This window comes from Haemaphysalis longicornis, unplaced genomic scaffold, assembly GCF_048455015.1.
Source record: "Haemaphysalis longicornis isolate Haplotype H1 unplaced genomic scaffold, Haemaphysalis longicornis Haplotype H1 scaffold_5, whole genome shotgun sequence".
In the NCBI taxonomy this organism is placed as follows: Eukaryota; Metazoa; Arthropoda; class Arachnida; order Ixodida; family Ixodidae; genus Haemaphysalis; species Haemaphysalis longicornis.
The window spans coordinates 76,297,384-76,319,620 of NW_027526385.1; the positions used below are offsets into that span (position 1 = coordinate 76,297,384).

Consider the following 22,237-nt stretch of genomic DNA (forward strand, 5'->3'; position numbering starts at 1 on the left):
CTGGAAAAGGTGAAGAAAAGAGTTTTGGCTGCTCGTCCTAAAGCGCGCGCTGGTGACTCATTCGCGAATACGCCTTCGTTAAATGTCGAGACACGCTTCCTGGGTGGTGCCTGGGTGGTGCAGACCGTGCACTGAAAATATGAGGCCGAGAGTAGGTTGCACACAACGGTTATTTGCTCCAGTCAAGTTTGGTTGTGAATATGCATTGTGATTTATTCATGTTTAGGCAAGCCGGAGGAAGGGACCCCTTAACGAGGGGTCGGAAAGCTGTAAATGCACTTGTGGCCATAACGTTTTGATGGACAGTTATGTGAGTTAGTGATCGTACGTGGTGGCCTAACAGCTCGGCTTTGAACTAATACAGAAGATGATAAGACACAAGAAACGTAGGACGAGAGCTGTGAACTAACTAAGGTTTTGTTTAGGGTACGAACACCTCTTATACTAATATTTTTGTTTGAAAACTGCACTTGCGTGCACGTTATCACATAACTGACGCAAACTCATTCTCAGTTCATAGTGACAAAGGGGCTAGTGCCTATGTTTACAAACATTCAAGAACCAAGAACTTTCTCGAATAAAACACAAGTGTGACTGATACACGTATCCCCTAAGTTTGTTCACGTCCTCTATTTTCCCTTGCTACAACTGAGTGTTTTGCTGATTAGAATGCTTGTGTTATCGGATAGTGCGTAGACAAATGAGGTGTAAGTGTGCCCTTTGAAGATCTGAAATCCTCTCTGACCCACACGTTATCACACTATGCCCAACCACAGGATAGTGGAGCACTATAAACAATAGACGTGGAAAGTGGAACATACTTATTGCCGGGATTTACGCAGCATTTATTTATTTATGATACCTTACAGGCTCGATTGATTGTAGGGTTTAACGCGCCGACGCAACGCAGGCGATGAGGCGCGCCGTAGTGGAGGGCTCCGGATTAATTTTGACCACCTGGGGATCTTTATCGTGCGCCGAAATCTCGTACACACGGGCGTTTTTGCTTTTCGCCTCCATCAGAAAAGCGGCCGCCGCGGCCGGGAATCGAACCCGCGACCTCGTGCTCAGCAGCGCAACGCCTTAGCCACTGAGCCACCGCGGCGGGTACCTTACAGGCTCAAAGAGAACATTGAGTGAAGGGGGTACGACGGACCTCAAGTAATAACAGGGCGTTAATCAATAACAACGAGAAAGTAATTCAGAATTATCACATTCTTCTTTAAATAGAAGCGGCAAAATAGGTGTAGCAACTTGCACACAAAACAAACACAAAAGCGGAAATATTTGTTGATGTGCAGAAAACTGGGAAAACAAGAACCCAAAGGTACATCCGAGGCAAAACACAGTCAAAAAACAAAATCGAAAGCTTACCCGCCGCGGTGGCTCAGTGGCTAAGGCGTTGCGCTGCTGAGCACGAGGTCGCGGGTTCGATTCCCGGCCGTGGTGGTCGCTTTTTTGATGGAGGCGAAAAGCAAAAACGGCCGTGTGTACGAGATTTCGGCGCATGATAAAGATCCCCAGGTGGTCAAAATTAATCCGGAGCCCTCCACTACGGCGTGCCTCATCGCCTGCGTTGCGTCGGCGCGTTAAACCCTACTATCAATCAAAATCGAAAGCTTAGATGTACAACGCACGCCCGCATAAACCTAAAATATATATTGCCAGACATACGTAAGCTAATATGAACACAAAATGTGAGACCCGTGTGAGTACAGAAAAAATTGAAAATGAAAACAAGTGTGAATCTAGGCAAGATGGTGGAGGTGCGCAAACATAAGTGAAGCAAAAGCAATATTGGCACTATGAAGAGTGCTTGTGCACATGTTTGCGAAATAAAGCTATACTCATTGTATGCCTGACTTCCACTTGTCAGCAAGAGCGCACACCCTTCCTGGTTTATAAGGTGCACTTGTGCGCCCCATCTAGATAACACAGGTAGTCTATATGAGTGCAATAATCGGTTTCACCGCGAGTAATACAGGGCACAAGCGCATTAGCCAAGCTCTTGGTTTTTATCTGAAAAGGAGTTTTTGTTTCCTAAATGGTCGTAAATCTAGGCATGTGCACCCTTGTCAGAATGCTTTTCGAATGCGTTTGTGCCAGTTATTTGATGTGTGTGCATTTGCACTCGAAAAGTGCTCGCCTTTTCAATAAAACATCAATTGATACTCAGCGTTTGTCCTGCGCTTCTCTTGTATACATTCGAAAAGAGCCACGTGACTAAGTTTTGCTTGCAACACCGCAAAATGAAATTGTGTTTCTTCTAGTCGTAATTTTTGTAAAACTCCTCTTGTACTTAGTTGATGTAATATTAAATGGAGAACGAGAAGAATGTAGAATTCGACGCACAACAACGTATGCACTACAGTTGAAAGACGGAAGCAGTGAGGCAGCTTGGTATGTGGTGACTCTTGATGGCTGATGTCAGGATGAGTAACTTGTTATAAGCATGGTTATAGTTAGTGCGCAATGAAAAGTACACTGCTGTCTTGTTTCTTCTTTATCATGCTTTTCCTGTAGGGCATTGTAGGTTCTATATCCGCTGTTCTTGAAATAAAAGTTGGCTGGTGGACGCCGTTTTCGCACCCAGTCGTGAAGCAGACTTGTGGATGTTACTGACAAAAGTAACTGATTACAGTTACAGCTTCAAGAAAGTAATCGAAAAATCACTCTAAGGAAATCGATTACTTCCCACGCTACTTTTCGTACAACTTATTACAATAGCATGTGCATGCACATTAGGGTTGCATAAATAGCGTGGTCAACTGGTTAATCGAGTCGGAAAAATCAGTACCTACACGTACGTACCTCCAATTTTCGTCAAGGTTATTTTAGTGGTGCGCGTTACCCATGTCAGATTTCAAAGCACAGCTCTCCTTCTGTGTCACACGGCAGACCTAATGACATTTAGAGCAAATATCATTTGCTGTAAATGTCATTAGTTCGGCACTACACAAGAATAGTGTGGCATTTGAAGCGAATGGCATTCAGCTAACTCAGGTTCGGGAGCTCATTCAACGGCCAAATGAGCAGCCTCGACGGCAGTGGCGCGTCAAGAACACACAAAAGCATACTGTTTCTAAAAGCTGTCAGTAAGCTTATATTTTCCCCTTCGTATTGTTTTTCAAATAAAGAAAGGCAAACAAGTACTTAAAAAAAAAGGAAAAAAATCTCATCCCCAATGCATGCGCTACCCTGATTACGGATTTGCATTCTTGTCTCGGCTTGTGATGTCTACTTATGTCAGTTAAAATGGCGATCTTCTTTTTTTTTTTAAATTAAAGAGAAAGAATTATTTGTTTTCTTTTAAAAAGACTATTATTGTATATGAAAACATTCTAGACGCACTTAAACCATAATTTTCCAATTTTGCGATCCCGCGAATCGTCGGCGCTATCACTACCAAATGACATTTGTTTCGCTGTGTAGACTCTCACGGCCAAACCGAATGTCATTAACAGCTAATGTCATTCACTTTGAATTACATTAGATTTGCTGTGTGACAGGGGTATAAGAATATTTCTGAAAATGTTTGACAGATGCAGACAGATGTGGTGTGGGAGGAGCCGTGTCAGCGAGGAATATTGTGACAAGTAATTTTGTAATTTATTAAGGAAGAAAGTAATTGATTCACAAGAATCGTTACTCCTTGAAAAATAAATTGAAGCATTACAAAGTTACGCTAAAATGTAATCGCTTAGAGGTAATCCTTTTCTTGTAACGCGTTACGGACGAGCCTGTCGGGATGCAAAACAACCTTGCTAACTGGGCTGTTGCTCTTGGCGGCTTGGTTTTTTTTTCTCTCTTCTCAAGTTTATTTTGACAAAACTTTCTTCCGCTCCTAATTTGCAACTTTCCGTCTTCAGCTTGTAACAGCCCCTGTCAAGCTATAGTGAATTTTACAAGCTTAAGAAAGAGGGACATTTGGTGCTCATTTCAGTATGCTGCGGGATACAGTGTGAGAATGCTGTTCAAAAGAAAAAAAACATTGTGCAAAGTTGTAGCCATTGCACCTTGAATTGCTTCCTTTTCTTTCAAATTTTCTCCGCTTGTTTGCAGTCCATCAACAGTGTTGGAAGCGGCCGTGGAGCCAGCACCAAGAATGTCCATGAACTTGGCTCCCTCAACCTCCTTTCACAAAAGTATGAGGTAGGTAGGTGCACAACAGCTGTTGCGATCTGAGTACTAGATGTGTTGGGTGATCGGTTCTTCCACAAGGAAAAAGATAAAGTGCGGCTTGTTGATATCTCACCTGATCTCTTATCCCGGGAAACTGACCTTTTTTTTTTTAAGTGCAGAGCCCTTTAGGGGCTCGCCTTGTCGTCGTAGCTCGCTCGCTTGACCCAAGCGAGCGAGCAATGTTTTGTTGTAGCGGCTTTCGTCGCGGCGTAACCCAGAGGCTTTGAAAGCCAAGCGGCTTACATTGTCATAAGCGTTCGAAACTTGTCAATCGCTGGTGCTTGTCATACATCTCCCCGTTGTTTAGCGCAAAGAAAACTGCAGGTACATTTGAGGCAGAATGTACGCAATGAACTGGCAGCGCCCGCGTTCATTTAGTTAGGAACGCTCGTTGGGTTGGCTTTTACTATAGTAAGCGAAAAAAAAAACTGGCAGTGTAACGCCGGCACGTGCGGGAGGAAACGCGAGCACAAAAAGAACAGAACTCCCACTGGCACAGTTTCAGGCAAGGGGCGCATGAGCATTGTGAAGGCGGGGAATTCGAATAATCCAAGCTCACTCACTGTGCGTTCGTGGTCGTCTGTTTTGTATTGTGGTGTGTTTGCGTGCGTGGTCTCGATGCAAAAAGCCAAATTTCAGCCATGCCGAAATTCTTTCTCTCTTTGTACCAGAGTCGCCGCAGTTCAATGTGCGCATCATTAAATGTAGTGACGGTCATCTCATTAACAGTGTCTCTCCATCTCATATCGGTTTTTGTCTGCCTGCATTGACAGCAGTGGACACAAAGGCACCGAATTTTCCAAGCCAGGAGGACTGTTGTCTTTTCTTTCTTAAATTTCTTTTTTGGGGGGGTCTAATTTGCAGCGTCACAGCTATCTCCTTCCTGTGACATAAGTTGCAAAGTTGCACAAGTTTACCGCTGTTGTTACCAAAATTAATTGGGGCTACACGTTTATTATCAGCAGTGTGGTGTGTGTTCGTTGCAGCCTTGGTAGCAGAGGCGTTGGCTCATGGGGACTAATTCCTGGTTACGACGAGTAGTTATGACTGCGCCACCAAGCGGGAAAGCGTGGCGTCTGAAGCTTGTAATGGCCAAAGCGTTTACAGTCAAAATTGTTCTGTCCTTTAAGTAAAATTCTTTGGCAAATTGAAGTAGTAGATTTTACTGGGTACCTCAAATTTTTTGATAAACTTTTACTGTACTCGCACCTACCCTGTTCTGTACAATGCAGTCAGCATTTGTGACTTCTAATACAATTGCAAGCCCTTGTTTGACAGAAGGCTTTTTAACTTTTTGTAAGCTTGCGAAATTTGCAGTTATGAGAAGCTCGCACAAAAGCTACACACAGGATTGTCTGCTAGCACACAAAATCGCCAATAGCGGCAAGCATGTGCCTTGTCCGGAACCTTGAAAGTTGTGCCTTTGTTTATTGAACTATGCGTCTTTTTTTTTTGTCAGTATAAATTTGTTAAATTCCGTCTTTTTTTCTTCTTTTCTTTGCCTTCTTGTCTTGTCCAGAGCCTCGACTATGACACATGTGAAAACAGCCTATTTGTTGCGGAGCAACGGATGACCACATTTACGGTAAGTGTCAACTACTGTTGTTTCAGCTTCAACCCCTTTTAAGGGATCAGTTCTCTAGTGTTACGTGGTGATGCCGACCGATTGTAGCCGGAAAAAAAAAACTGAAGAAAAAAAAAAATTAGCTCGTCCAGTTGTTTAAGGCTTACTAAACACCTGTGATCCTTATTAATTCTCTCGTGAGTGTAACTGCTGCAATGTAATTGAATGAAGTAGAAAGGCCAGCGAAAGTTGATTATCATTGCTTTTTCACCGTGCTGGGGCCTTGAAATTTCATTGAATTAGGTGACAAAATATGATTAACCAAGGTCGGATTAACAAGAGCCACGTTTACTGCCTTTCTTGTATACGTCAAACACCATTCCAGCGATAATTTAATTGGGGCTATCTTAGCTCAATGATCTTGGAAAAGGGGGGGGGCTACATTGTCTAAGTGGTGGTTTCATTTGAATTTACACGAAGTGATTTGAAGTGATGCTGTGTGAAAAGTGTCGCCAACCCTCCACAGTGGTTTGTTGAGTAATCCTTTCTTCTGCTGGTCGCAGAAATCACTTGAGAAATGCTCCTTTTTATAATGTGCGCGAGGGGTTCATAGGACCCTATGACAAATCTCCCGAAATCCCAGGTATAATTTCGGCTCGTAAAAAAAAACCCACCAATTTAGGAACTATTTTGGAATATTGAAGTTGTATACAAATGCGTTGGCTGGGGAATGGCCAAACGTTGCTTTCTTTTTTCTGTTCTTCCCCCTCTTTGCCCCTGGTGCACGATTTTTTTTCCCTGGGCAGCAAGTGCGCAACACCAACTGGAAGCGGTGGTTCGTCATCCTCATCATAGGCGTCCTCACTGCCCTGACAGCCTGTGCCATCGACATCTGCATTGAGGTCATCTCGGAGCTCAAGTTCAACCTGCTCAAGAGATGTATCCTTTTGTCTCTGCAAGCAGCCACTGGGGGAAAGAAAGAAAGAAAAAAAAGAAACTTCTAGGAACGACTGCATTGTTAGTGTTTAAGATTGTGGCTCAGTGATTAAACCAAACAAGAATGTTTATTTTTACAGTTATGATGATAAAAATGGGAGGGCATGTGTAGTTTTTAATCTGATCGTAGATGTAAAATTTGTTTTTGTGTAAAACGACTACATTCAAATTGATTCAGATTTTTATATTTAATTTCTTGACAGCTTTTGCAAAAGAAACTGCTAGGGGGATGCAGCTGAACAAGGTACCAGTGAGTTGTGGACTAATCAAGGAGTGCAATAAGACTAACAGTATCATTCTACCTGGTCTGTAGCAGAAGTTATAGCAGAAGGAGGCAAAACCCGTTTTTTGGGTTCCCACCCTTCGAGCCCTAACTTCAAATGGTTGTAACTTCTGCTACAGACCAGATAGAATGATAATGTTAGTCTTATTGCATTCCTTAATTTGTCCACAGTTCACTGGTACCTTCTTCAGCTGTATCCCTCCAGCAGTTCCTTTACAAAGGCTGTCAAAAAATCAAATATAAAAATCCAAGGAAATTTGAATGTAGTCATTCTAGACAAAAACAAATTTTATATCTACAGTCAGAATGAAATACTACATATGCCCTCTAATTATTATTATTATAACTAAAAATGAACATTTTTGGTTTAAGACCAGTGTGCCCCCCTTAAAAGTAAGGCACACATGCTGAAGTTCTCTCTCGCTAGTAGGGATTTTTTTGTTCAAAATCTCGTTGAGCAAGTCATGAAGTTCTTGCTGTACAGTTGGATTCAGTGAGGTTGTTGCGTAAGGATTTGTTTGAAGCTGAAAAAATTTCGTCAATTTGTCATTTTGGAGTGCCGAGGACCTATCTGAGTCCAGCTTTTTTTTTTTTTTTCTCTTAGATTCTTTTTGTAAGGGCAGTTCTTAGACTCCCGGCAAACTATCCAGGGCTGTTACAGACTGTCAAATCGAAGAAACCATTTTAACTAGTGCAGAAAGTTGGGCAAGTTTGTGCTGGGATAACTGGCGCATGTTTTCTAGCGCAAAAAAGATGGGAACTTAGAGCGGACGGGACAAACGCTGGATATCAGATGTCTAGCATTGTCTATCAGATGTCTACCAGGTGTCTAGAAGATGTCTAGTTGAATACGGACTGGACAAACGCTGGATATCAGATGTCTAGACATAGATGTCTGGCGTTTGTCCCGTCCGTATTCTTCTCTAAGTTCCCGTCTTTCTTACGCTAGAAAATATGCCCCAGTTATAAACGAAACCACTGCATTGCACAACCACAGTTATTATTGAACTAAAAAGTATGGGGCATGGAGGGTGCTGTGTGGTATCAAACATTTATAAACCGGTCAAAACTTTGAATTCAAGTACTCTCGGCTTCAAGAATTCTGCAGGAAATTGTAGGGAATTTAATGACACAAAAAACAAGTTTTTTTTTTTCAACACTATTGGCTTCTTGAAAAAAAAAAAAAAAAACCTTAATTCGTGACAATTTGCCGGAATGTTTCCTGTTGGCAAAGAGAAATCCTCCTCCTCGTTTCACATGTCGAGAGAAATGTTCACCTCTGGCCGAAATGCTGCCGTTCTTTTCCCTGACTGTGGCACGCCAACAGGGATCAACCAGTGCATTCGCCAGGACTGCATCATCCTGCCTTACCTGGCCTGGGTCGGCATGAACGCAGCAGCCGTCCTGGCCGGGGCTATCTTGGTGGCCTACATTGCTGTGAGTGGGAGTTTGCCAATAATTAATTGTTAGCGGCTCATCTCAGTTGGTGTCCAATCCGTAATGCACACAAGCTGACTGAACGTGTGGGCCATATGTGGTGTGTCCTTTCTGTATGAACTCTCATCGGATAGTCCCATTTTCATTTCGTAGCCTTAGGCTTGGCATGGTCAGGGTTTTGGCTCAACAGCAAGCAGTGGTTGGTTAGACTTTTGTATGACTTGAACGGACCGTGTTTATGTGTATTAGTGGGCATCACCTGCCTATGTATTAGTCCTAAGTAGTCCATGGGTAGCCAGAGATTTCTCTTGGGACAGGGGCTGCTTATGGGTATGCAAAAGAAATGAATGCCAGATTGTGCCTACAGGAAGTTTGGGCTTCCCACCAATTCAGGACCCGTAATCGAGGAACCTCTGTGCCTGTGAGAGCCAGTAAGTTTTAATCTCAGATAACGCTTAATTTTAGATTGATAGGCTTGGTTAAGCTGGGTTAGTAGGTTGCATTTGACTTATCAGGTGTTGCCTCTCAAAGATTGTACAAAAGTACTTTGGATAACCCCCCCCCCCCCCCCCCCCCTGGTGGTGGCATCTGGGGTTCACGTAGTATTTGTTAGTACATTTGGTAAGATTGGTGGCATATAAATATGTGGTCGTGATTTCATTTAAGCTTTAACGCAGTAAAATTGAGGCATTCGCAAGGCCGGAAGTTTGCCTTCCTGTTTGACAACGGAAGGCAGCCCAGTAGTGTTATATGCCCTACGAGGAACAAGACCTCCCTGTGAAATACCGTGTTTGCTAGATTCGAATGTGTCACCGATTGTAACGCGCGGGCAAGTTTACTGATGGAAATTGGAAAAAATAATTTGGCACCAACTCTACCGCTCAAATGTAAAAGACATGACATTATGTACCTTGCAGGGGACATTTTATTTGACTCACACAGCTTTTGGTAGCGAAAAAAACTTCTCGTGCGTCATAAACTTTTTCAGTTATAGCTCCTGCTGGTATGAAAACTTGAGCGCGGAACATCGAAAGCTGGTTTCAGTTTTGAGCCCAGTTGTAACGTACACGCAGATGTTAAGGCTACTTTTAGCGAACAAAGGTGCGAGTTAGAATCGTGCAAATATGGTACTATGCTTGCCACGCGGCTTGTCGTGTTGTCCTTGTGAACCAAAAGCAAGGTTAGGCCACATGATAGGGCCCTTTACAGTTATCATTATGCCTTAGTTGAAGTTGCTGGTCTAGCTTGTTTGTAGTGTCTGCAATAAAAGTTAGCGCAGATTCGCAAACAAAACACGAGTTTGTTGAGGGTGCACGGCTTGTTTTGCACTCGCATTCTTTTAACAACTGCGTAACCATTTATTGCTTTCCTACGTAAGCATGACCTCTTCCTTCTTTTTTAGAGATAATCAGTTTGCGACAAGTTTTTTATGATAATCTTTTAAGAGGCAAGTGCTGCAGGGATTAGGCTACCACAGCCATAAACTTCAGATGTTTGGTATCTCTTGGAAATGTAGGCTCTTATGCAGTCTTGTTACTTGTGCTGCCGTGCAGCCCGTGGCCGCGGCCAGCGGCATCCCGGTGATCAAGTGCTACCTGAATGGGGTCAAGGTACCCCAAGTGGTTCGCTTCAAGACGCTAATCATCAAGGCCGCCGGTGTGGTCCTCTCGGTCGTGGGGGGCCTGGCCGTGGGCAAGGTAAGTTCCCACGCACTCCTATCCTTTCGCATTTCTTTTTTTTTTTTCCAACTAAATTTGATGAAACTTCATGAGCTTGTTCAGTTTTTTTTTTTAGCTGATTTCAAATACTAAATAGGTTTTGATTCAAAGGGCCATGCAGACAAAACACAAGTTTGGTTATTCGAAAGATGACCTCGTTAGAATCATGCTGACACCACCTTTAACGCACACTTCACTCAAATAAGTTATATAATTAGGAAAAAAGGGAATGGCCATGCGACCTAGTGTCACTAGATAAGGTTACAGAGTAGCGGCACTCTTTTTCTCCTATTGTTCCGTGCCTCCGCTGTGATCATTGGTCAGTTCGCATCACGTGACATTTGTTTGCACTGCGACACGTAATGGGCACTGCCATTTTGTTGTCTATGCATTTTCTGTCGGTCAACTGTGATAGTCTCAACTTGCTCTCCCTCCTCTGCAGCTGCAGGTGTCGTTCCGAATGTGAATCAAAGATAAAGTGCTTCGCAGCATTTCAGTGCAGAAGTGTGTCTGAAGATGTTGTGTTGCTGCGTCTTCGGCAGTATTGTTTACAATGATCTCGTGAAAGATAATGGTGAGGCCACCAAAGTGGCAATCTGGCAACAGTGATAAACACCAAAATGGCCGTCGTTGCTCACTTGCGAGCTTTAGTGACGCTACTCTGTATATTATCTAGTTACACTACTGCGACCCACTAGCTCATTTCCCGCAACAGAACCTATGATGTCATATGCCCAGCTGTGCGATTGGCTGAGGCCCGCAAAAGCAAACACAAATCAGGCGCGGCTTATAAGCTTGCCGGACGAGCTATTTGCGCTTCAATATAATGCCTATTCATTTTACAGCAGTAAGAATGGTGGGGTAAACAATAGTAGTTATGAAAGTATACGTAACCGTAGAAGTACCGATGCGCACTGCTATTGGTACTGGGCACACTATGCTTGTTTTAGCTGCAGATCAGTCCAGCGCTTTGGGGTTGAAAACAAGCCAGGTGCAAATACGGTCAAAAACAAAGCAACAGCGGACATCGGTCCGCGGCTCAGCATGGTAGCACCATCTGGGAGGACTGACAGAAAGCAAGGCTGCAGGGCCTTATGACACACTGAAAGTTTGTTTGAATACCCGCTCTCATGACTTCATGTTAGACGACACGAAAGCACACGGCGTGGCGGGAGGATCAAAATTTTAGCCTGAATTGATTAATTTCTCGGTGAATACGGCATTGTTTGCTACCGGACAAGCCACGGGGGCACTATAAAACGGGAAATCTTTCGAATAGAACAAACTTGTATTTTGTCTGCATGGCCCTTTAAACTCAAAAGTGATGCAAAAAAATATTCGTACCTCCTCCTTGGTGTCATTTTAATGAAGATGCCAGAGGTGAAATTTCGCCAGAGGCCATAATTAACGCTGCATTCGCTTTAGCGACTCGTGATTGCATGTTGTACAGATCTTTACACATGGTTTTGTGCGCAAGTCTCTGTGAATGAAAAATAGGCTGTGGAAAATGAGATGCTGAGCTTCAGTTGAGTTTGTAGCCTTCTGGGGTTCCATTTGAATAACTTCGGAGTGGGTACTGTCAAAAATTAGTTCTGTTGCATGCCCCATACTTTGGTCAAGCATTGTAAAAATAGTGAGCAGTTTAGAATCGATGTCGCAGGTATCTGTGTACAGTTGTCAACCAAATTTGCTTATTTATTGGATAATATTGATTTTTTAAAACCTAGTTTGAATTGCATATCATTGTTCTTTTGGGGGGGAAGGGGGGCAAGGGCGAGGGACTGTTTTATAATTTTAACTATTTTTGGTCTCACTGATTTAATAGCTAAAGCAGACTGTAATTATTATTTGAACGGTTTCACATCGTGTTAACCAAACCTTTTTGCTGGACGAAGAAACCCTTGTATCAGAATGTTTATCACGTCATTTAAGTCGGTCTTTGTGCCTTTCTTTTTGTATGTCAACCGTGTGCAAAGTATTTTGGTTGCATCAAGCTTTAAGAATGCTAGTGCTAACACAATGCTAATTCTGTATGTTCAACCACCAGTATAAGCTTATAGAGCTATTATGGTGCCCATGTAACCTGAAATTCTGATGCGTGTACCATTTAAACATGTATTTCTTCCAAAGAACAGTTACAATATAGCCCTTTCAGCACTGATTTTGTTTTAAACGAAAAAAAAATGTTTTCTGTGTGTTTATGGCTCCTTTATTTTATGGCTCCCATCAGCCCAAAAACAAAAAATAGAGCTTGTAGTGCAATCATTAACTGATTTTTTTTTTAGCATTAACGTCGTAATTTTGTATTCGCTCGAGCTTTTTTTTCTTTGTAGCGTCTGTCTCCGCTAAAACGCAACAGTGGGATGTCTATCGCGATAGTCATCCTTGATGGGCAATCCCCGAGAAAACTACCTAGCAGTTTTGGTTTTGTTCTGTATGTGCTAGAGGGACTCTTATGAGGTAACGTCAGTTGACACCGCCAGGGCTGAAAGGGATAGGAGTCGAGTACAAGCGATGCCCATCTGCAGTAGCCGCATCCACAAGCACGTGTTTTCACTTGTACTTTCAGGAAGGCCCCATGATTCACTGCGGCTCTGTGATTGCAGCCGGCGTCTCACAGGGCAAGAGCACCACGTTCCGAAAGGACATCGGGGTGAGTGGCCATTTGTGCATGTTAAAGATCTCCAAGTGGTTAAAATTAATCCGGAGCCCTCCACTACGGCGCGCCTCATGGCCAGCTTTGTGTCAGCGCGTTAAACCCTACAATCAATCAATCAATCAATCAATCAATCAATCAATCAATCAATCAAAATCATTTGTGCATGCCTCATGCATCCTTGTTTCATGAAGTGCCCTTACAGCCTCCTTGAGCTATTGGCGCTAAATTCTAAACACGCCCACTTTCTGAGTGGCTAAGATGGCGTGCCACTTGGCACGAGTAATTCGATTCAAGATTCAATCCCAGCTCTATGGCAACTGTTTTTCTGACGGAGACAAAAAACTTTACTAAAGAAAAGGGGAGAGAAAGGCACCGTCTTTCTCGCGTCAAAACGGCATCGAAAGTGCGCCCAACCTTCGCATAAAAGTGCGTCCAATCAATCGTCAAACCTTCAGAGACCTAAAATCGCGAACGAAGAAAGAAACCATGCGACGATTTTTCGTGCATTAAGTAAACGCATGTACAAACGATCTAAATGTACGCCGATATGAGGTTTATGAGATAAAGGTATACTATCGTACTCCTTCTTCGTGATCTATGTATGCGTGTATTGTCTTATCTATAACCATTCCTTTTTCGCGATTTTCAAGTAACCGTTTTGGAACAATGAACGCCCAGTTTCACGCTTGCGCTGTGTGTCCAGAGATCTTATCGGAGGTTTTTGGTCAACCAGCTGGTCTATGGGAAAATTAGTTTTTTGGCAGGACGCCATCTGTCCCGCTAATAAAGGTTTCACTTTAAAAACCAGAATGTTTGTGTGTCGAGATTTTGATGCACGGTAGATGCCCAAGTGGGGGATTGCAATTAATTCAAAGCCCTCCCCTATGGCACACCTCATAGCGTAGTTGTAGCTTTGGTGCACGAAACTGACATTTGAACTTTTTTGATCTCTCGCAGTTCTTCAAGGAATTTCGAGAGGACCACGAAAAGAGGGACTTTGTCTCAGCCGGTGCCGCTGCTGGTGTGGCGGCTGCCTTTGGCGCTCCTGTGGGTAAGTGGGGTTTCTTGAAGGCGTTGTAGTTTAGCATTGAGTTGGTTAATTTCTTGCACTTTTTACAAACAGGTTAGTAATTGACTCAAAAACATGTTGCCTCACAAAACGGTTCAAGCAGCAGCACTGACATGCAGCCTCCCAAGTTTTCTAGCAAGCATGTAGCACAGAACCACAGCTATTATTTTGCAATCATCATGGTGGAAGAAAAATACCAGCTATGTCAGTTCGCATTTAAATTACACTGACCTGTAGGACACCCTAATTGTGAACTTTGGCTTAAATTTTTGGTTTATCAAGCAGCGAGGTTGTCAAGGGCGATTCGAAGGTGGTACAGTCAACTCCCTGGGGGGACATGGCTCTCAAAACAATTTCTTTTAATTTTTACGTGAACTCTGTGAAACTCGCCCGTCTTGCTGCTTTTTTTCTACTGATTTCAAATATGCTGTTATTTTTGGAGTCAGTCAATTAGTTACCAAGATAATTAGAGATAATTAGTCCTTTTTGGAGGAACAATGGACAAATCAGTGTTAGCCGTAAAACTGTAATCTGTATATTTTCCGATACTATGAACCCTGGTGAGTGCAATAAGAGAATCGTTTTTTGTTTTTGTTTTTGTTTTGGATGCACTGCTTCGAACTAAGTTTACAACTCATTAAACCTTGGTAGCACCTGTGGCAAGGAACCATTTCAAATGCCCATTTCAAACACCAAAGTTTAATAAGCAGCAAAATTAGTTCCAAACGGTGAACCAAAAAACCGATTCTCTTATTGCACTCTCCAGGGTTCATAGTATTAGAAAATATACAGATTACAGTTTTACAGCTAACACTGTTTTGTCCATTGTTCTTCCAAAAATGACTAATTATCTCTAATTATCTTGGTAACTAATTGATTGACTCCAAAAATAACGGCATATTTGAAATCAGTAGAAAAAAAGCAGCAAGACGGGCGAGTTTCACAGAGTTTACGTAAAAATTAAGAGAAATTGTTTTAAGAGCCATGTCCCCCCTCAAGACGAAGTCCACGAGGACCGCAAAAAACTTCCAGTTAACTGATTTTCAGACATGATGCACAAGAACGGCATGTTATTAGTCCGCAACTGGTCTGTCTTCTTGATCTTGTTCAGAATGTTTACTGTCGTCGCTATGTCGAGCGTACAACACGGGTTGCCCTGATAGTTGAGACTTGTCGCTAAAATCGAAGCCCAAAGCGCCCACCATACTAACTGCTCACTCGGAGCTGTGTGCAACAAAGAAGGTTGAGCACCTTAAAAGAGAGAGGCGTACGCTGGTACAAGTCTCAGCTGAACTGCCGCTTTATCGACTGTGCGTTGCCTCGATTGTGATGGCGCCGACATAGTGCAGAGCACGATAGTGTTTTGGCGCTTGAAATTTTGAATTTTATCGAGAAATGACAGTCACCTCGGTGCATTTTATTTGAAATAACTTCCAATCGATACAATGGATTCTAGCTTCGAATTATCAAGAGATTTATTCTATTAACTTGCATGCAAAGTTGCCAGAACCTGAACATCTCTTCTACTTAAACTGAATATTCCAATTAAGTGACTTTGAATTAAATTATCAAAAGATGACTACTGCTTCTTTGCACACCTGTGGTACAAACCTCGGCCAGCAATGTTTGTTTTCATGTTGAGAGTGACAATGTGTGGGCCTTAGTAGCAGCACCTCCTTGGTATGCTCTGCCCAGGTGGAGTGCTGTTCAGCTTGGAAGAAGGGGCCAGCTTCTGGAACCAGTCTCTCACCTGGAGAATAGTGCGTACGCTGCCTACCGCCTTTTTTTTTTTTTGCTCGTAAAATATGCTGTGTGATATGACATGTCTGTACAAAAATGCGGCCATTCATATAGTAGTCCTTTATGACTCACCGCAGTCATCAACAGCGACAGTGACGAGCTACTGATGATGATAATGGCAGGTAGGCTGTATCTGAAGCCAGTTTATTAAATGCATTGGAATCGTTGAAAGTTATTCTATTCTGGAGGCAATCTTGGATGTTTCTTGCCATTTTGCTAGATTTAGCCTTACTAATTTTTCGCAAATATTGCTTGATACCTTCGAAATGACCAGGTCATAGATAAGCGCTAAAGATTTTCCGTGGCATTGGAGCTTGATGAACACTGACGTTGATGAAAGTTGCCCCCCTGTGTTTGCAGTTCTTCTGCTCCACCATATCTGCCTTCTCGTTGAGCATCATCCTTAGCACGTACCATGGTCATCCCGGAGAACTGTCCTTCTCGGGCCTGGTAAACTTTGGGGAGTTCGATGTGAGTGGCCTTCTTCCTGTTGTCACAATGCCCAAACTCGTCGCAATGCATGAACTCATCGCAATGCTTGAAGTCATCACAATGCTCAAACTCGTCACAATGCATGAACTCCTCACATTGCTCAAACTGGTCACAATTCTAAAACTTGTCACAGTGCGCAAACTCATCACAATTCTCGCTCATCACAATGCACAACGTGTGAACTCGTCATCATGCTCAAACGCGTCACAATGCATGCACTCCTCACATTGCTCAAACTAGTCGCAATTCTCAAACTCATCACAATGCTCAAACTCGTCGCTATGTGCCAACTCGTCGCTATGTGCCAACTCGTCGCTATGTGCCAACTTGTCATAATGTGCCAACTTGTCATAATGTGCCAACTCGTCATAATGTGCTTACTCGTCACAATGTGCCAACTCGTCACAATGTGCCAACTCGTCACAATGCATGAACTCCTCACATTGCTCAAACTGGTCGCAATTCTCAAACTGGTCGCTATGCGCAAACTCGTCGCTATGCGCAAACTCGTCGCTATGCGCAAACTCGTCGCTATGCGCAAACTTGTCGCTATGCGCAAACTTGTCGCTATGCGCAAACTCGTCGCTATGCGCAAACTTGTCGCTATGCGCAAACTTGTCGCTATGCGCAAACTCGTCGCTATGCGCAAACTCGTCACAATGTGCCAACTCGTTACAATGCGCAAACTCGTCACAATGCACAAACATGTCATGCCCACACAGTCTTCACGAATACCAACAGATTTCCCCCAGTCTCGAAATAGTTGGAGGTAATGTAAGAACATGGTTTTGAAAAGCAAACTGCTATCTAGTCCGTCATACGTATCACCACGCACCGATCATCCTTACAAGGTTAACACACTGCCATGCAAATCTATTTATTCTTTGATCTTGAATACATTAAACCAATAGAATTGCCTGCCAACCTCAAATGCCACAATCCTCGATGCATGCACATTTTGAGTGGCAGCTGGAACCTACTTTTGTTCCTTGTAACTAGCTTTTTCTTTTTTTTTTCTTGTTGGGTACAGACGTGCATTGTATTGGTCTTGTAGGCTGTTCTTTTTTATGGTTGAGTTTATTTCATTTATTCATTTGTTTGCCTTGTATTCTTTGTTTGAGTAAGCATATTTAAATGCGCTGTATAAGTTCTGGAAGCTTTATTGTTGTTATGTGTAACCTACATTTTTGTATTACCTAATTTTTATTGCCATGTGTAATTCTTTTGTTAGTGTAGCTAAACCGCTTCCTTCTGTAACGCCCTCTGGGTATTGAAGGTACTGAAATGAATAAATACATTAAAGAACTTAGAACAAGTGCATAAGCTGTGGCCCGGTATCTAGTCATGTCTTGTTTCAGAGTAAATTCCTCTACACACTAGATTTCTTTACAAAATGTGTGTTGTCAGTGTCCTAAACATTGTTTTTGATGCTTACTGCCTTGTAGTTGGCAGAGAAATGCAGAAAAAAAAATGGAGGCGGTACTGTGCACAGGCATGAAGGAGTCTATAGAAATTGCTATAGAATTGCATAGACATGGAGGAGCCTATAGATTCTACTGTAGCTTTTTTTCGTTGAGATTAACAGTATTTAAATACAAGCCAAAAGAATTAAACGCTACCACAACCCATAAAAAACGTCGTAATGAGAAATAACGGGAAAGGCAGGATGTGGAAGTGAAAGTGTGGCCAGCATTGTAACGATGACAGGATAACTCACATGAGCTTGTAGATGCTGCCGCTAGTCGTGTACCAATCACGAGTTCCTTCGTGTCTATCCCACAGGATGTTGAGTGGAGCATCATAGAACTTCCCATCTACATCATCATGGGAGCATGCGGTGAGCAGTCACATTCTTTGACGGAGCAGTGTTTGTAGAATAAGAAATAGTAGAACAGTAGAACTGGCCGCACGCATATGTTCATTTTTATTACTAGAATATAGCTGCAGTAGCACTGTGCACTACACCACACTAATCTGCACCAGTTCAGGTAAAAAAATAATCTCGAGTGAAGGTCCGGGCAGGGACTTTTTTTTTCTTTTTGGGAAATTTCTGGCTGTTACCTTGGCCCGAAAAGAAAAAGGGAATTTTTGATAGATTCAGGGAATTTTGAGAGTGGTTGGCAAAAAATAGAAAATATTATTAGTAAACGAGACCTCGCATCAATCATTCGTAATGGGACATTGCCGTGGGGTGTTGCGAATAACTGTTGTAAATAAAAGGCTTCAATTACCCGAGAGCACCTTGATCTGTTTTCGTAGGGGCACTTTCAGATTAGAGCCTTAGCATGCATACCAAGCTTGCTGTTTGATACAAAAATTCCCCGCATTTCCCCGAGGGGAAGAATGTGAAAGTGCGAATGCACGAGTTGAATTTGCGCGGTTCGGTAATGTTCGCGAAAGAGAGATCACACACACACACACACAACTACAAAGAAAGAAAGATGCATTTATTCACAGACACCTATTTGTGTTGTCGTTGTACTTGATTGCTAGAGCGGATCTCAGCTTTGAAATTTCGTGTCAGTACTCCTTTAAGCGGGTGCATTAGCCCTTCTCACGGCCGATTCCTGGCCAATCCCCCACGTGGGTATGTGCCATGTCAGCGGCCAGGCAGCGCGTGCCCATCTCCCCCTGTTGCCAAGGAAGACGAGGAGATTCCTGGCCAATCCCCCACGTGGGTATGTTATGCGGACATCGCCGGTGGACGCAGGTTCAGGGTCGCTTAAGAAGTGCATCGCACTTAAAAAACGTGAAACACATATCATCATATCAGTGTCCCGTAAAGTAGGCATACTGTATTTGCACGATTATAACGCGCCCCCGATTGTAATGCGCAGGTAAGTTTACTTTGGAAAGTTCGAAATATTAATTTGACGTCGATTTTACGGCACAGGCGTAAAAGACATGACACCGTGTATTAGGCAGAAGACAGTTTATTTGACGCACACGGCTGTGGCAGCCAAAATTTCTTGCTTCATGAACTTTCTCATTTAGCTCTTGCTGGCATGAAACTGCAGCGGGGAACGTTGAAGGCATCCCCTATATTACGCGTCCTGACCTTCCTAATTTCTGACATGACGGGCTGTTGGTCGAATTGCTCATCACTCCTCTATGAAGTCTGTACTCGGGGCCAGTCAAGCTGTGTATGAAAATGTGGCTCTGCTCTGTTTATGGCAGTCGCGCACTCAAATCTCCGAGATGCCCAGTGTACGTAACTGAACTGAGTTGGATTTCCGGAAGAGTTCGTGTCAATGGCGGTGCTGCTGGCCACTTTTACACCCATTTTAGTTTTGAATCTGATTGTGACGTGCACTCAAACTTGAGGGCTACTGCTTTTAGGGAAAAAAAGGTTGCACGTTAGAATCGGGCAAATACGGTATGGGGCCCTGGCTATCACCCCAAACTGAGCAGGAAATGATGTAAAAGATCAGTCAGCAAAAAGAGCCTGCAGGGAATTGGAGAGTGATTTGTTGAGTAACCCTTGTTGAAAATTGGTAAAAATAGGCAGTTTCTGCATAATCTAGGAATGGGAATTTTTTTCCACAGCACGGAACGTCGCCGATAAGCAAAATCGTTTAGGCTCATCATCTTCGCATCATTTGAAAACCAGGAGCTGTTATTTTAAAGCCATGAAGAGAAAATACAACTTTGTTTAATTTGAAAGAACTAGGACTCAGTATCTCACTCAGCTCCATTACAGCCACAAAAGGTGTTTTTTTAACGAAAAAAAAAGCAAGAATTATTTAAAAACTTTCAAATTTTGTGCCACAGTGACGTGTTATGAGCAAGAATGGCGTCATACGGGCCAACAATAAAACATAATTTTCAGTGCGTTAACTGCACGTTAGCATTCAAGTGATGCGGTCAAATGGAACCAGAGGCTCCATTACAGACGTCCAGTCATGTGTCGTCGCGACAGGTCAGTTAGGCGGCCGCCAATCGCACAAACAAGGTTCCGTGACGTCATAGAGAAGTTGCGGGAAATGGGCTAGGGGGTCGCGACTGCTTCGCACGTTTTCTTTAATATCTCCGTTATTTGTTCGAAGATTGCGATGATATTGGTATCATTGTTATCGGGACTAAGCAGTCTTTCTAATAAACCCAACTTGTATTTTGTCTTCATGGCTCCTTTAACTCTTTCACTACGGCGCCATAGGCCATCGGACGCCGGTGTCCGATGATTTCAAATGTCCCGCTAAAGCTAAAAACGGCGCCTGGTGGACAACTAACGCCATCTGGCGTATTTATTGACAACTCATTTCTCGATTTTGTTATTTTTTGTTGATATTTCGCTTGCAGAGACCGCGCCAAGAGTGAAATTTAAACCCGCGATAGTGGCTTGTTGTGTGAAAATGGCGTCCATCGGACACGGAGTTCAGATGATTTCAAACGTCCCGCAAAAGCTAAAAACGGCGCCTTTCGGACAACTAACGCCATCTGGCGTATTTATTGACAACTGATTTTTCGATTTTATTATGTTTTGTTGATATTTTGCGTGCAGAGACCGCGCCAAGAGTGAAATTTGAACCCGCTGTAGTGGCGAGTTGTGTGAAAACGGCGTCCCGCTGTATTTATAAACAAAACAGGCTTCCTATCTGACGACTGCGGCTTTACATTGATGTGTAGGGTCTGGACCACGGAGCAAGATATAAAGAGGAGCGCCGACTGTGGCCCAGAAAAAATCATTTGCTCGGGCCGATAATGTCCACGCGCCGCCGGCCGCCCAGCTTTCCCTTTGCTCTCTTCCTCCTTCGTTCGCCCTCTCGTCGCTGTGCCTCTGTACATGGCTCTTTCCTTCTTCGCCCTCCCCAGATGCGCCTTTTCTTGCGCAGCGACGTCTGTCTTATGTCTGTCCTACTATGCAGGAGGAAGGCGTTCACGCGCGGAATTTAAACACCCGTGCTCAGCCGCAATAGACGGCGCAGATATTTGCACGCCACCGCATACGTGGCGATCGCTTATTCCCTATAAGGGGGTGTTTATTCTGACGTTATGAAGACCCGCTAAAAATATTCTACTAACCTAGCAGATGTACGACGCAACTGAACGACGACGACTTCAGAAGCACCAAAGCGTGAGCAAGAGTAATATGCAACGCCACAACATACAGTCTAGCGCGTGATTGTGCTTACGACAAATCGATGCAGCGCAAAAGTTACCCTCTGTTGTTAGCCCGCTCTCCGGCCGCACGCTTAATTATTTATGCTGCTTCTGCGCACGAACAATGCTTACAAGGGTCGCCCGGAGTCTCCATCGGCAAACGGCAATGATGCACATTTCAGTGCTATTGACTGAATTGGACGGCTGCCCTGTTGTATTAAGTATACAAAAACACTGTCGGCTTGATAAGGCACCCAAGAATATCAAACGCAATCTTCATTGTAACTCGTGCCACAACTTACCGCCCGATGTTCACTGTCGCTCTATGCTCGTATTATCTTATCGATAACGCCGCAGACTCCATACAAAATGCTGCGATTTGTATGGCTTCAATTTTGGGCCAACCAGGTTTCCCGGGGTTTTTTTTTTCTTTAAGCGGCTGACCAGCAAAACAACCGGCTCGTCAAACCTTTTCTTTCGGCGAGTCATCACCACAGAGATATAGCGTCCGGATGAATTCAAATATCGCGAAATGAAGGCTTGTGAAAAGACCGCACTGTCAGGGCCTTCATCTTGAGCAGGTTGCTACGTCGCGGGCAGTCGTGGGTGATGTTATCACGTTTCTGTTCTTTTCTGATGAGCGTGTGAGTGCTGGTCCGTGTTCTAGGCACACTTTGTTTTGGACGTAAGTTGGAGAACTGCGAGAAAGCTGTGGCAAATTTTATAATCGCTATTGTTCAGAACCAGTTGCTCCTTTCGCCTTTTGTAAAACCTGTTCAAACACAGCCGAATTGGTATTCACAAATTTGCAAAACGGAGTCGCATTTACGGCAAGCACTGTGCGAAAGGTCGGGTTTGTATAGCAGCCATATGTCTATATGTGGTCTCTGCATTTTGTTTTCCCGCCATGCAAACCAATCCTTAATGTATAATTGCC

At 43.4% G+C, this 22,237-nt stretch overlaps 1 protein-coding gene across 1 annotated transcript in view; it reads left to right on the forward strand.

Moving 5' to 3' along the window:
• Positions 1-22,237, forward strand: part of Clc-b (chloride channel protein 7) — a 65,123-nt gene that overhangs the window by 544 nt on the left and 42,342 nt on the right. Inside the window, exons 2-11 of the mRNA XM_077670729.1 lie at positions 4,063-4,152; positions 5,702-5,767; positions 6,553-6,685; positions 8,353-8,462; positions 10,016-10,159; positions 12,750-12,833; positions 13,797-13,890; positions 15,604-15,668; positions 16,069-16,179; positions 17,983-18,037. Coding sequence (XP_077526855.1) covers positions 4,063-4,152; positions 5,702-5,767; positions 6,553-6,685; positions 8,353-8,462; positions 10,016-10,159; positions 12,750-12,833; positions 13,797-13,890; positions 15,604-15,668; positions 16,069-16,179; positions 17,983-18,037 — 952 coding nt within the window. The remainder of the gene's footprint in view (positions 1-4,062; positions 4,153-5,701; positions 5,768-6,552; positions 6,686-8,352; positions 8,463-10,015; positions 10,160-12,749; positions 12,834-13,796; positions 13,891-15,603; positions 15,669-16,068; positions 16,180-17,982; positions 18,038-22,237) is intronic.